At 39.8% G+C, this 14,931-nt stretch overlaps 1 protein-coding gene across 1 annotated transcript in view; it reads right to left on the reverse strand.

Moving 5' to 3' along the window:
- LOC134934222 (mucin-3B-like) overlaps nt 1-14,931 on the reverse strand; it is a 46,551-nt gene extending 31,620 nt beyond the window's left edge. The window contains exons 1-14 of the mRNA XM_063929707.1: nt 14,561-14,931; nt 13,971-14,386; nt 12,516-12,980; nt 11,352-11,816; nt 10,188-10,652; nt 8,442-8,765; nt 7,860-8,324; nt 6,987-7,310; nt 5,532-5,996; nt 4,368-4,832; nt 3,204-3,668; nt 1,458-1,781; nt 876-1,340; nt 3-326 (exon numbers count right to left, since the gene is read on the reverse strand). Of these exons, the coding sequence (XP_063785777.1) occupies nt 3-326; nt 876-1,340; nt 1,458-1,781; nt 3,204-3,668; nt 4,368-4,832; nt 5,532-5,996; nt 6,987-7,310; nt 7,860-8,324; nt 8,442-8,765; nt 10,188-10,652; nt 11,352-11,816; nt 12,516-12,980; nt 13,971-14,386; nt 14,561-14,931 (5,803 nt within the window). The remainder of the gene's footprint in view (nt 1-2; nt 327-875; nt 1,341-1,457; nt 1,782-3,203; nt 3,669-4,367; nt 4,833-5,531; nt 5,997-6,986; nt 7,311-7,859; nt 8,325-8,441; nt 8,766-10,187; nt 10,653-11,351; nt 11,817-12,515; nt 12,981-13,970; nt 14,387-14,560) is intronic.

Consider the following 14,931-nt stretch of genomic DNA (forward strand, 5'->3'; position numbering starts at 1 on the left):
ACTTTCTGCCTCTGTTGTCTCAGTAACATCAGCTGTTGCTGTAGCAGATATTGTTGATTCGTCTGTTTGGGCCGTGGAAAGATCATGTGTTGTTTCTATTGCAGTTGATGATGAATCTCTTGTGGTTTTAGAAGAATCAGGGCTCTGTGATGTGACCTCTACTCCTGTAGTGTCTGTTGTGGGATATGTGGATACTTCAATGTTTGTTGTTTGCAAAGTTGTCTGTTCTTCTAGTGTTGTTTGAATTTCAGATATGGTTGTATCCTCTGTATTTGTCATTTCTAAAGTAGTACTTTCTGCCCCTGTTGTCTCAGTTTCATGAGATGCTATTGTAGCAGATATTGTTATTTCATCTGTTTGCGGCGTAGACCATTCTGGTGTTTTTTCTATTGCAGTTGATGATGATTCTCTTGTGGTTCTAGAAGAATCAGGGCTCTGGGATGTGACCTCTACACCTGTAGTCTCTGCTGTGGGATACGTGGATCCTTCAATGTTTGTTGTTTGCAAAGTTGTCTGTACTTCTTGTGTTGTTTGAATTTCAGATATGGTTGTATCCTCTGTATTTGTTATTTCTAAAGTAGTACTTTCTGCCTCTGTTGTCTCAGTAACATCAGATGCTATTGTAGCAGATATTGTTATTTCATCTGTTTGCGGCGTAGACCATTCTGGTGTTTTTTCTATTGCAGTTGATGATGATTCTCTTGTGGTTCTAGAAGAATCAGGGCTCTGGGATGTGACCTCTACACCTGTAGTCTCTGCTGTGGGATACGTGGATCCTTCAATGTTTGTTGTTTGCAAAGTTGTCTGTACTTCTTGTGTTGTTTGAATTTCAGATATGGTTGTATCCTCTGTATTTGTTATTTCTAAAGTAGTACTTTCTGCCCCTGTTGTTTCAGTAATATCAGATGTTGCTGTAGCAGATATTGTTGTTTTATCTCTTTGGGCCGTGGAAAGTTCAGGTGTTAATTCTATTGCAGTTGATAATGAATCTTTTGTGGTTCTAGAAGAATCAGGGCTCTGTGATGTGACCTCTACACCTGCAGTGTCTGCTGTGGGATATGTGGGTCCTTCAATGTTGGCAGTTTGCAAAGTTGTCTGTTCTTCTTGTGTTGTTTGAATTTCAGATATGGTTGTATCCTCTGTATTTGTCATTTCTAAAGTAGAACTTTCTGCCCCAGTTGTCTCAATAATATCAGCTGTTGCTGTAGCAGATATTGTTGATTCGTCTGTTTGGGCCGTGAAAAGATCATGCGTTGTTTCTATTGCAGTTGATGATGAATCTCTTGTGGTTTTAGGAGAATCAGGGCTATGGGATGTGACCTCTACACCTGTAGTCTCTGCTGTGGGATATGTGGATCCTTCAATATTGGCAGTTTGCAAAGTTGTCTGTTCTTCTTGTGTTGTTTGAACTTCAGATATGGTTGTATCCTCTGTGTTTGTCATTTCTAAAGTAGTACTTTCTGCCCCAGTTGTCTCAATGATATCAGCTGTTGCTGTAGCAGATATTGTTATTTCATCTGTTTGCGGCGTAGACCGTTCTGGTGTTGTTTCTATTAGAGTTGATGATGATTCTCTTGTGGTTCTAGAAGAATCAGGGCTCTGTGATGTGACTTCTACCACTGTAGTCTCTGCTGTGGGATATGTGGATCCTTCAATGTTGGTAGTTTGCAAAGTTGTCTGTTCTTCTTGTGTTGTTTGAATGTCAGATATAGTTGTATCCTCTGTATTTGTCATTTCTAAAGTAGTACTTTCTGCCCCTGTTGTCTCAGTTTCATGAGATGCTATTGTAGCAGATATTGTTATTTCATCTGTTTGCGGCGTAGACCATTCTGGTGTTGTTTCTATTGCAGTTGATGATGATTCTCTTGTGGTTCTAGAAGAATCAAGGTCCTGGGATGTGACCTCTACACCTGTAGTCTCTGCTGTGGGATACGTGGATCCTTCAATGTTGGCAGTTTGCAAAGTTGTCTGTTCTTCTTGTGCTGTTTGAATTTCAGATATGGTTGTATCCTCTGTATTTGTCATTTCTAAAGTAGTACTTTCCGACCCTGTTGTCTCAGTAATATCAGCTATTGCTGTAGCAGATATTGTTGATTTGTCTGTTTGGGCTGTAGAAAGATCAGGCATTGTTTCTATTGCAATTGATGATGAATCTCTTGTGGTTTTAGGAGAATCAGGGATCTGTGATGTGACCCCTACCACTGTAGTGTCTGCTGTGGGATATGTGGATCCTTCAATGTTGGCAGTTTGCAAAGTTGTCTGTTCTTCTTGTGTTGTTTGAATTTCAGATATGGTTGTATCCTCTGTATTTGTCATTTCTAAAGTAGTACTTTCTGCCCCAGTTGTCTCAGTAATATCAGATGTTGCTGTAGCAGATATTGTTGTTTTATCTGTTTGGGCCGTGGAAAGTTCAGGTGTTAATTCTATTGCAGTTGATAATGAATCTTTTGTGGTTCTAGAAGAATCAGGGCTCTGTGATGTGACCTCTACACCTGCAGTGTCTGCTGTGGGATATGTGGATCCTTCAATGTTGGCAGTTTGCAAAGTTGTCTGTTCTTCTAGTGTTGTTTGAATTTCAGATATGGTTGTATCCTCTGTATTTGTCATTTCTAAAGTAGTACTTTCTGCCCCAGTTGTCTCAGTAATATCAGATGTTGCTGTAGCAGATATTGTTGTTTTATCTGTTTGGGCCGTGGAAAGTTCAGGTGTTAATTCTATTGCAGTTGATAATGAATCTTTTGTGGTTCTAGAAGAATCAGGGCTCTGTGATGTGACCTCTACACCTGTAGTGTCTGCTGTGGGATATGTGGATCCTTCAATGTTGGCAGTTTGCAAAGTTGTCTGTTCTTCTTGTGTTGTTTGAACTTCAGATATGGTTGTATCCTCTGTATTTGTTATTTCTAAAGTAGTACTTTCTGCCTCTGTTGTCTCAGTAACATCAGATGCTATTGTAGCAGATATAGTTATTTCATCTGTTTGCGGCGTAGACCGTTCTGGTGTTGTTTCTATTGCAGTTGATGATGATTCTTTTGTGGTTCTAGAAGAATCAGGGTCCTGGGATGTGACCTCTACACCTGTAGTCTCTGCTGTGGGATACGTGGATCCTTCAATGTTTGCTGTTTGCAAAGTTGTCTGTTCTTCTTGTGTTGTTTGAATTTCAGATATGGTTGTATCCTCTGTATTTGTCATTTCTAAAGTAGTACTTTCTGCCCCAGTTGTCTCAATAATATCAGCTGTTGCTGTAGCAGATATTGTTGATTCGTCTGTTTGGGCCGTGGAAAGATCATGCGTTGTTTCTATTGCAGTTGATGATGAATCTCTTGTGGTTTTAGGAGAATCAGGGATCTGTGATGTGACCCCTACCACTGTAGTGTCTGCTGTGGAATATGTGGATCCTTCAATGTTGGTAGTTTGCAAAGTTGTCTGTTCTTCTTGTGTTGTTTGAATTTCAGATAGGGTTGTATCCTCTGTATTTGTCATTTCTAAAGTAGTACTTTCTGCCCCAGTTGTCTCAGAAATATCAGATGTTGCTGTAGCAGATATTGTTGTTTTATCTGTTTGGGCCGTGGAAAGTTCAGGTGTTAATTCTATTGCAGTTGATAATGAATCTTTTGTGGTTCTAGAAGAATCAGGGCTCTGTGATGTGACCTCTACACCTGCAGTGTCTGCTGTGGGATATGTGGATCCTTCAATGTTGGCAGTTTGCAAAGTTGTCTGTTCTTCTTGTGTTGTTTGAATTTCAGATATGGTTGTATCCTCTGTATTTGTCATTTCTAAAGTAGTACTTTCTGCCCCAGTTGTCTCAGTAATATCAGATGTTGCTGTAGCAGATATTGTTGTTTTATCTGTTTGGGCCGTGGAAAGTTCAGGTGTTAATTCTATTGCAGTTGATAATGAATCTTTTGTGGTTCTAGAAGAATCAGGGCTCTGTGATGTGACCTCTACACCTGTAGTGTCTGCTGTGGGATATGTGGATCCTTCAATGTTGGCAGTTTGCAAAGTTGTCTGTTCTTCTTGTGTTGTTTGAACTTCAGATATGGTTGTATCCTCTGTATTTGTTATTTCTAAAGTAGTACTTTCTGCCTCTGTTGTCTCAGTTTCATGAGATGCTATTGTAGCAGATATTGTTATTTCATCTGTTTGCGGCGTAGACCGTTCTGGTGTTGTTTCTATTGCAGTTGATGATGATTCTTTTGTGGTTCTAGAAGAATCAGGGTCCTGGGATGTGACCTCTACACCTGTAGTCTCTGCTGTGGGATACGTGGATCCTTCAATGTTTGCTGTTTGCAAAGTTGTCTGTTCTTCTTGTGTTGTTTGAATTTCAGATATGGTTGTATCCTCTGTATTTGTCATTTCTAAAGTAGTACTTTCTGCCCCAGTTGTCTCAATAATATCAGCTGTTGCTGTAGCAGATATTGTTGATTCGTCTGTTTGGGCCGTGGAAAGATCATGCGTTGTTTCTATTGCAGTTGATGATGAATCTCTTGTGGTTTTAGGAGAATCAGGGATCTGTGATGTGACCCCTACCACTGTAGTGTCTGCTGTGGAATATGTGGATCCTTCAATGTTGGTAGTTTGCAAAGTTGTCTGTTCTTCTTGTGTTGTTTGAATTTCAGATAGGGTTGTATCCTCTGTATTTGTCATTTCTAAAGTAGTACTTTCTGCCCCAGTTGTCTCAGAAATATCAGATGTTGCTGTAGCAGATATTGTTGTTTTATCTGTTTGGGCCGTGGAAAGTTCAGGTGTTAATTCTATTGCAGTTGATAATGAATCTTTTGTGGTTCTAGAAGAATCAGGGCTCTGTGATGTGACCTCTACACCTGCAGTGTCTGCTGTGGGATATGTGGATCCTTCAATGTTGGCAGTTTGCAAAGTTGTCTGTTCTTCTAGTGTTGTTTGAATTTCAGATATGGTTGTATCCTCTGTATTTGTCATTTCTAAAGTAGTACTTTCTGCCCCAGTTGTCTCAGTAATATCAGATGTTGCTGTAGCAGATATTGTTGTTTTATCTGTTTGGGCCGTGGAAAGTTCAGGTGTTAATTCTATTGCAGTTGATAATGAATCTTTTGTGGTTCTAGAAGAATCAGGGCTCTGTGATGTGACCTCTACACCTGTAGTGTCTGCTGTGGGATATGTGGATCCTTCAATGTTGGCAGTTTGCAAAGTTGTCTGTTCTTCTTGTGTTGTTTGAACTTCAGATATGGTTGTATCCTCTGTATTTGTTATTTCTAAAGTAGTACTTTCTGCCTCTGTTGTCTCAGTAACATCAGATGCTATTGTAGCAGATATAGTTATTTCATCTGTTTGCGGCGTAGACCGTTCTGGTGTTGTTTCTATTGCAGTTGATGATGATTCTTTTGTGGTTCTAGAAGAATCAGGGTCCTGGGATGTGACCTCTACACCTGTAGTCTCTGCTGTGGGATACGTGGATCCTTCAATGTTTGTTGTTTGCAAAGTTGTCTGTTCTTCTTGTGTTGTTTGAATTTCAGATATGGTTGTATCCTCTGTATTTGTCATTTCTAAAGTAGTACTTTCTGCCCCAGTTGTCTCAATAATATCAGCTGTTGCTGTAGCAGATATTGTTGATTCGTCTGTTTGGGCCGTGGAAAGATCATGCGTTGTTTCTATTGCAGTTGATGATGAATCTCTTGTGGTTTTAGGAGAATCAGGGATCTGTGATGTGACCCCTACCACTGTAGTGTCTGCTGTGGAATATGTGGATCCTTCAATGTTGGTAGTTTGCAAAGTTGTCTGTTCTTCTTGTGTTGTTTGAATTTCAGATAGGGTTGTATCCTCTGTATTTGTCATTTCTAAAGTAGTACTTTCTGCCCCAGTTGTCTCAATGATATCAGCTGTTGCTGTAGCAGATATTGTTGATTCGTCTATTTGGGCAGTGGAAAGATCAGGCATTGTTTCTATTGCAGTTGATGATGAATCTCTTGTGGTTTTAGGAGGATCAGGGTTCTGTGATGTGACCTCTACACCTGTAGTGTCTGCTGTGGGAAATGTGGATCCTTCAATGTTGGTAGTTTGCAAAGTTGTCTGTTCTTCTTGTGTTGTTTGAATTTCAGATATGGTTGTATCCTCTGTATTTGTCATTTCTAAAGTAGTACTTTCTGCCTCTTTTGTCTCAGTAACATCAGATGCTATTGTAGCAGATATTGTTATTTCATCTGTTTGCGGCGTAGACCATTCTGGTGTTTTTTCTATTGCAGTTGATGATGATTCTCTTGTGGTTCTAGAAGAATCAGGGTTCTGGGATGTGACCTCTACACCTGTAGTCTCTGCTGTGGGAAACGTGGATCCTTCAATGTTTGTTGTTTGCAAAGTTGTCTGTTCTTCTTGTGTTGTTTGAATTTCAGATATGGTTGTATCCTCTGTATTTGTCATTTCTAAAGTAGTACTTTCTGCCCCAGTTGTCTCAGTAATATCAGCTGTTGCTGTAGCAGATATTGTTGATTCGTCTGTTTGGGCCGTGAAAAGATCATGCGTTGTTTCTTTTGCAGTTGATGATGAATCTCTTGTGGTTTTAGGAGAATCAGGGTTATGGGATGTGACCTCTACACCTGTAGTCTCTGCTGTGGGATATGTGGATCCTTCAATGTTGGTTGTTTGCAAAGTTGTCTGTTCTTCTTGTGTTGTTTGAATTTCAGATATGGTTGTATCCTCTGTATTTGTCATTTCTAAAGTAGTACTTTCTGCCCCAGTTGTCTCAGTAATATCAGCTGTTGCTGTAGCAGATATTGTTGATTCGTCTGTTTGGGCTGTAGAAAGATCAGGCATTGTTTCTATTGCAGTTGATAATAAATCTTTTGTGGTTCTAGAAGAATCAGGGTTCTGTGATGTGACCTCTACACCTGTAATGTCTGCTGTGGGATATGTGGATCCTTCAATGTTGGTAGTTTGCAAAGTTGTCTGTTCTTCTTGTGTTGTTTGAATTTCAGATATGGTTGTATCCTCTGTATTTGTCATTTCTAAAGTAGTACTTTCTGCCCCAGTTGTCTCAATGATATCAGCTGTTGCTGTAGCAGATATTGTTATTTCATCTGTTTGCGGCGTAGACCGTTCTGGTGTTGTTTCTATTGCAGTTGATGATGATTCTCTTGTGGTTCTAGAAGAATCAGGGCTCTGTGATGTGACTTCTACCACTGTAGTCTCTGCTGTGGGATATGTGGATCCTTCAATGTTGGTAGTTTGCAAAGTTGTCTGTTCTTCGTGTGTTGTTTGAATGTCAGATATAGTTGTATCCTCTGTATTTGTCATTTCTAAAGTAGTACTTTCTGCCCCTGTTGTCTCAGTTTCATGAGATGCTATTGTAGCAGATATTGTTATTTCATCTGTTTGCGGCGTAGACCATTCTGGTGTTGTTTCTATTGCAGTTGATGATGATTCTCTTGTGGTTCTAGAAGAATCAAGGTCCTGGGATGTGACCTCTACACCTGTAGTCTCTGCTGTGGGATACGTGGATCCTTCAATGTTTGTTGTTTGCAAAGTTGTCTGTACTTCTTGTGTTGTTTGAATTTCAGATATGGTTGTATCCTCTGTATTTGTTATTTCTAAAGTAGTACTTTCTGCCCCTGTTGTTTCAGTAATATCAGATGTTGCTGTAGCAGATATTGTTGTTTTATCTCTTTGGGCCGTGGAAAGTTCAGGTGTTAATTCTATTGCAGTTGATAATGAATCTTTTGTGGTTCTAGAAGAATCAGGGCTCTGTGATGTGACCTCTACACCTGCAGTGTCTGCTGTGGGATATGTGGGTCCTTCAATGTTGGCAGTTTGCAAAGTTGTCTGTTCTTCTTGTGTTGTTTGAATTTCAGATATGGTTGTATCCTCTGTATTTGTTATTTCTAAAGTAGTACTTTCTGCCCCTGTTGTTTCAGTAATATCAGATGTTGCTGTAGCAGATATTGTTGTTTTATCTCTTTGGGCCGTGGAAAGTTCAGGTGTTAATTCTATTGCAGTTGATAATGAATCTTTTGTGGTTCTAGAAGAATCAGGGCTCTGTGATGTGACCTCTACACCTGCAGTGTCTGCTGTGGGATATGTGGGTCCTTCAATGTTGGCAGTTTGCAAAGTTGTCTGTTCTTCTTGTGTTGTTTGAATTTCAGATATGGTTGTATCCTCTGTATTTGTCATTTCTAAAGTAGAACTTTCTGCCCCAGTTGTCTCAATAATATCAGCTGTTGCTGTAGCAGATATTGTTGATTCGTCTGTTTGGGCCGTGAAAAGATCATGCGTTGTTTCTATTGCAGTTGATGATGAATCTCTTGTGGTTTTAGGAGAATCAGGGCTATGGGATGTGACCTCTACACCTGTAGTCTCTGCTGTGGGATATGTGGATCCTTCAATATTGGCAGTTTGCAAAGTTGTCTGTTCTTCTTGTGTTGTTTGAACTTCAGATATGGTTGTATCCTCTGTGTTTGTCATTTCTAAAGTAGTACTTTCTGCCCCAGTTGTCTCAATGATATCAGCTGTTGCTGTAGCAGATATTGTTATTTCATCTGTTTGCGGCGTAGACCGTTCTGGTGTTGTTTCTATTAGAGTTGATGATGATTCTCTTGTGGTTCTAGAAGAATCAGGGCTCTGTGATGTGACTTCTACCACTGTAGTCTCTGCTGTGGGATATGTGGATCCTTCAATGTTGGTAGTTTGCAAAGTTGTCTGTTCTTCTTGTGTTGTTTGAATGTCAGATATAGTTGTATCCTCTGTATTTGTCATTTCTAAAGTAGTACTTTCTGCCCCTGTTGTCTCAGTTTCATGAGATGCTATTGTAGCAGATATTGTTATTTCATCTGTTTGCGGCGTAGACCATTCTGGTGTTGTTTCTATTGCAGTTGATGATGATTCTCTTGTGGTTCTAGAAGAATCAAGGTCCTGGGATGTGACCTCTACACCTGTAGTCTCTGCTGTGGGATACGTGGATCCTTCAATGTTGGCAGTTTGCAAAGTTGTCTGTTCTTCTTGTGCTGTTTGAATTTCAGATATGGTTGTATCCTCTGTATTTGTCATTTCTAAAGTAGTACTTTCTGACCCTGTTGTCTCAGTAATATCAGCTGTTGCTGTAGCAGATATTGTTGATTTGTCTGTTTGGGCTGTAGAAAGATCAGGCATTGTTTCTATTGCAATTGATGATGAATCTCTTGTGGTTTTAGGAGAATCAGGGATCTGTGATGTGACCCCTACCACTGTAGTGTCTGCTGTGGGATATGTGGATCCTTCAATGTTGGCAGTTTGCAAAGTTGTCTGTTCTTCTTGTGTTGTTTGAATTTCAGATATGGTTGTATCCTCTGTATTTGTCATTTCTAAAGTAGTACTTTCTGCCCCAGTTGTCTCAGTAATATCAGATGTTGCTGTAGCAGATATTGTTGTTTTATCTGTTTGGGCCGTGGAAAGTTCAGGTGTTAATTCTATTGCAGTTGATAATGAATCTTTTGTGGTTCTAGAAGAATCAGGGCTCTGTGATGTGACCTCTACACCTGCAGTGTCTGCTGTGGGATATGTGGATCCTTCAATGTTGGCAGTTTGCAAAGTTGTCTGTTCTTCTAGTGTTGTTTGAATTTCAGATATGGTTGTATCCTCTGTATTTGTCATTTCTAAAGTAGTACTTTCTGCCCCAGTTGTCTCAGTAATATCAGATGTTGCTGTAGCAGATATTGTTGTTTTATCTGTTTGGGCCGTGGAAAGTTCAGGTGTTAATTCTATTGCAGTTGATAATGAATCTTTTGTGGTTCTAGAAGAATCAGGGCTCTGTGATGTGACCTCTACACCTGTAGTGTCTGCTGTGGGATATGTGGATCCTTCAATGTTGGCAGTTTGCAAAGTTGTCTGTTCTTCTTGTGTTGTTTGAACTTCAGATATGGTTGTATCCTCTGTATTTGTTATTTCTAAAGTAGTACTTTCTGCCTCTGTTGTCTCAGTAACATCAGATGCTATTGTAGCAGATATAGTTATTTCATCTGTTTGCGGCGTAGACCGTTCTGGTGTTGTTTCTATTGCAGTTGATGATGATTCTTTTGTGGTTCTAGAAGAATCAGGGTCCTGGGATGTGACCTCTACACCTGTAGTCTCTGCTGTGGGATACGTGGATCCTTCAATGTTTGCTGTTTGCAAAGTTGTCTGTTCTTCTTGTGTTGTTTGAATTTCAGATATGGTTGTATCCTCTGTATTTGTCATTTCTAAAGTAGTACTTTCTGCCCCAGTTGTCTCAATAATATCAGCTGTTGCTGTAGCAGATATTGTTGATTCGTCTGTTTGGGCCGTGGAAAGATCATGCGTTGTTTCTATTGCAGTTGATGATGAATCTCTTGTGGTTTTAGGAGAATCAGGGATCTGTGATGTGACCCCTACCACTGTAGTGTCTGCTGTGGAATATGTGGATCCTTCAATGTTGGTAGTTTGCAAAGTTGTCTGTTCTTCTTGTGTTGTTTGAATTTCAGATAGGGTTGTATCCTCTGTATTTGTCATTTCTAAAGTAGTACTTTCTGCCCCAGTTGTCTCAGAAATATCAGATGTTGCTGTAGCAGATATTGTTGTTTTATCTGTTTGGGCCGTGGAAAGTTCAGGTGTTAATTCTATTGCAGTTGATAATGAATCTTTTGTGGTTCTAGAAGAATCAGGGCTCTGTGATGTGACCTCTACACCTGCAGTGTCTGCTGTGGGATATGTGGATCCTTCAATGTTGGCAGTTTGCAAAGTTGTCTGTTCTTCTAGTGTTGTTTGAATTTCAGATATGGTTGTATCCTCTGTATTTGTCATTTCTAAAGTAGTACTTTCTGCCCCAGTTGTCTCAGTAATATCAGATGTTGCTGTAGCAGATATTGTTGTTTTATCTGTTTGGGCCGTGGAAAGTTCAGGTGTTAATTCTATTGCAGTTGATAATGAATCTTTTGTGGTTCTAGAAGAATCAGGGCTCTGTGATGTGACCTCTACACCTGTAGTGTCTGCTGTGGGATATGTGGATCCTTCAATGTTGGCAGTTTGCAAAGTTGTCTGTTCTTCTTGTGTTGTTTGAACTTCAGATATGGTTGTATCCTCTGTATTTGTTATTTCTAAAGTAGTACTTTCTGCCTCTGTTGTCTCAGTTTCATGAGATGCTATTGTAGCAGATATTGTTATTTCATCTGTTTGCGGCGTAGACCGTTCTGGTGTTGTTTCTATTGCAGTTGATGATGATTCTTTTGTGGTTCTAGAAGAATCAGGGTCCTGGGATGTGACCTCTACACCTGTAGTCTCTGCTGTGGGATACGTGGATCCTTCAATGTTTGCTGTTTGCAAAGTTGTCTGTTCTTCTTGTGTTGTTTGAATTTCAGATATGGTTGTATCCTCTGTATTTGTCATTTCTAAAGTAGTACTTTCTGCCCCAGTTGTCTCAATAATATCAGCTGTTGCTGTAGCAGATATTGTTGATTCGTCTGTTTGGGCCGTGGAAAGATCATGCGTTGTTTCTATTGCAGTTGATGATGAATCTCTTGTGGTTTTAGGAGAATCAGGGATCTGTGATGTGACCCCTACCACTGTAGTGTCTGCTGTGGAATATGTGGATCCTTCAATGTTGGTAGTTTGCAAAGTTGTCTGTTCTTCTTGTGTTGTTTGAATTTCAGATAGGGTTGTATCCTCTGTATTTGTCATTTCTAAAGTAGTACTTTCTGCCCCAGTTGTCTCAGAAATATCAGATGTTGCTGTAGCAGATATTGTTGTTTTATCTGTTTGGGCCGTGGAAAGTTCAGGTGTTAATTCTATTGCAGTTGATAATGAATCTTTTGTGGTTCTAGAAGAATCAGGGCTCTGTGATGTGACCTCTACACCTGCAGTGTCTGCTGTGGGATATGTGGATCCTTCAATGTTGGCAGTTTGCAAAGTTGTCTGTTCTTCTAGTGTTGTTTGAATTTCAGATATGGTTGTATCCTCTGTATTTGTCATTTCTAAAGTAGTACTTTCTGCCCCAGTTGTCTCAGTAATATCAGATGTTGCTGTAGCAGATATTGTTGTTTTATCTGTTTGGGCCGTGGAAAGTTCAGGTGTTAATTCTATTGCAGTTGATAATGAATCTTTTGTGGTTCTAGAAGAATCAGGGCTCTGTGATGTGACCTCTACACCTGTAGTGTCTGCTGTGGGATATGTGGATCCTTCAATGTTGGCAGTTTGCAAAGTTGTCTGTTCTTCTTGTGTTGTTTGAACTTCAGATATGGTTGTATCCTCTGTATTTGTTATTTCTAAAGTAGTACTTTCTGCCTCTGTTGTCTCAGTAACATCAGATGCTATTGTAGCAGATATAGTTATTTCATCTGTTTGCGGCGTAGACCGTTCTGGTGTTGTTTCTATTGCAGTTGATGATGATTCTTTTGTGGTTCTAGAAGAATCAGGGTCCTGGGATGTGACCTCTACACCTGTAGTCTCTGCTGTGGGATACGTGGATCCTTCAATGTTTGTTGTTTGCAAAGTTGTCTGTTCTTCTTGTGTTGTTTGAATTTCAGATATGGTTGTATCCTCTGTATTTGTCATTTCTAAAGTAGTACTTTCTGCCCCAGTTGTCTCAATAATATCAGCTGTTGCTGTAGCAGATATTGTTGATTCGTCTGTTTGGGCCGTGGAAAGATCATGCGTTGTTTCTATTGCAGTTGATGATGAATCTCTTGTGGTTTTAGGAGAATCAGGGATCTGTGATGTGACCCCTACCACTGTAGTGTCTGCTGTGGAATATGTGGATCCTTCAATGTTGGTAGTTTGCAAAGTTGTCTGTTCTTCTTGTGTTGTTTGAATTTCAGATAGGGTTGTATCCTCTGTATTTGTCATTTCTAAAGTAGTACTTTCTGCCCCAGTTGTCTCAATGATATCAGCTGTTGCTGTAGCAGATATTGTTGATTCGTCTATTTGGGCAGTGGAAAGATCAGGCATTGTTTCTATTGCAGTTGATGATGAATCTCTTGTGGTTTTAGGAGGATCAGGGTTCTGTGATGTGACCTCTACACCTGTAGTGTCTGCTGTGGGAAATGTGGATCCTTCAATGTTGGTAGTTTGCAAAGTTGTCTGTTCTTCTTGTGTTGTTTGAATTTCAGATATGGTTGTATCCTCTGTATTTGTCATTTCTAAAGTAGTACTTTCTGCCTCTTTTGTCTCAGTAACATCAGATGCTATTGTAGCAGATATTGTTATTTCATCTGTTTGCGGCGTAGACCATTCTGGTGTTTTTTCTATTGCAGTTGATGATGATTCTCTTGTGGTTCTAGAAGAATCAGGGTTCTGGGATGTGACCTCTACACCTGTAGTCTCTGCTGTGGGAAACGTGGATCCTTCAATGTTTGTTGTTTGCAAAGTTGTCTGTTCTTCTTGTGTTGTTTGAATTTCAGATATGGTTGTATCCTCTGTATTTGTCATTTCTAAAGTAGTACTTTCTGCCCCAGTTGTCTCAGTAATATCAGCTGTTGCTGTAGCAGATATTGTTGATTCGTCTGTTTGGGCCGTGAAAAGATCATGCGTTGTTTCTTTTGCAGTTGATGATGAATCTCTTGTGGTTTTAGGAGAATCAGGGTTATGGGATGTGACCTCTACACCTGTAGTCTCTGCTGTGGGATATGTGGATCCTTCAATGTTGGTTGTTTGCAAAGTTGTCTGTTCTTCTTGTGTTGTTTGAATTTCAGATATGGTTGTATCCTCTGTATTTGTCATTTCTAAAGTAGTACTTTCTGCCCCAGTTGTCTCAGTAATATCAGCTGTTGCTGTAGCAGATATTGTTGATTCGTCTGTTTGGGCTGTAGAAAGATCAGGCATTGTTTCTATTGCAGTTGATAATAAATCTTTTGTGGTTCTAGAAGAATCAGGGTTCTGTGATGTGACCTCTACACCTGTAATGTCTGCTGTGGGATATGTGGATCCTTCAATGTTGGTAGTTTGCAAAGTTGTCTGTTCTTCTTGTGTTGTTTGAATTTCAGATATGGTTGTATCCTCTGTATTTGTCATTTCTAAAGTAGTACTTTCTGCCCCAGTTGTCTCAATGATATCAGCTGTTGCTGTAGCAGATATTGTTATTTCATCTGTTTGCGGCGTAGACCGTTCTGGTGTTGTTTCTATTGCAGTTGATGATGATTCTCTTGTGGTTCTAGAAGAATCAGGGCTCTGTGATGTGACTTCTACCACTGTAGTCTCTGCTGTGGGATATGTGGATCCTTCAATGTTGGTAGTTTGCAAAGTTGTCTGTTCTTCGTGTGTTGTTTGAATGTCAGATATAGTTGTATCCTCTGTATTTGTCATTTCTAAAGTAGTACTTTCTGCCCCTGTTGTCTCAGTTTCATGAGATGCTATTGTAGCAGATATTGTTATTTCATCTGTTTGCGGCGTAGACCATTCTGGTGTTGTTTCTATTGCAGTTGATGATGATTCTCTTGTGGTTCTAGAAGAATCAAGGTCCTGGGATGTGACCTCTACACCTGTAGTCTCTGCTGTGGGATATGTGGATCCTTCAATGTTGGCAGTTTGCAAAGTTGTCTGTTCTTCTTGTGCTGTTTGAATTTCAGATATGGTTGTATCCTCTGTATTTGTCATTTCTAAAGTAGTACTTTCTGACCCTGTTGTCTCAGTAATATCAGCTGTTGCTGTAGCAGATATTGTTGATTCGTCTGTTTGGGCCGTGGAAAGATCATGCGTTGTTTCTATTGCAGTTGATGATGAATCTCTTGTGGTTTTAGGAGAATCAGGGATCTGTGATGTGACCCCTACCACTGTAGTGTCTGCTGTGGAATATGTGGATCCTTCAATGTTGGTAGTTTGCAAAGTTGTCTGTTCTTCTTGTGTTGTTTGAATTTCAGATAGGGTTGTATCCTCTGTATTTGTCATTTCTAAAGTAGTACTTTCTGCCCCAGTTGTCTCAATTATATCAGCTGTTGCTGTAGCAGATATTGTTGATTCGTCTATTTGGGCAGTGGAAAGATCAGGCAT

The sequence above is a fragment of the Pseudophryne corroboree genome, chromosome 6 (assembly GCF_028390025.1).
Source record: "Pseudophryne corroboree isolate aPseCor3 chromosome 6, aPseCor3.hap2, whole genome shotgun sequence".
In the NCBI taxonomy this organism is placed as follows: Eukaryota; Metazoa; Chordata; class Amphibia; order Anura; family Myobatrachidae; genus Pseudophryne; species Pseudophryne corroboree.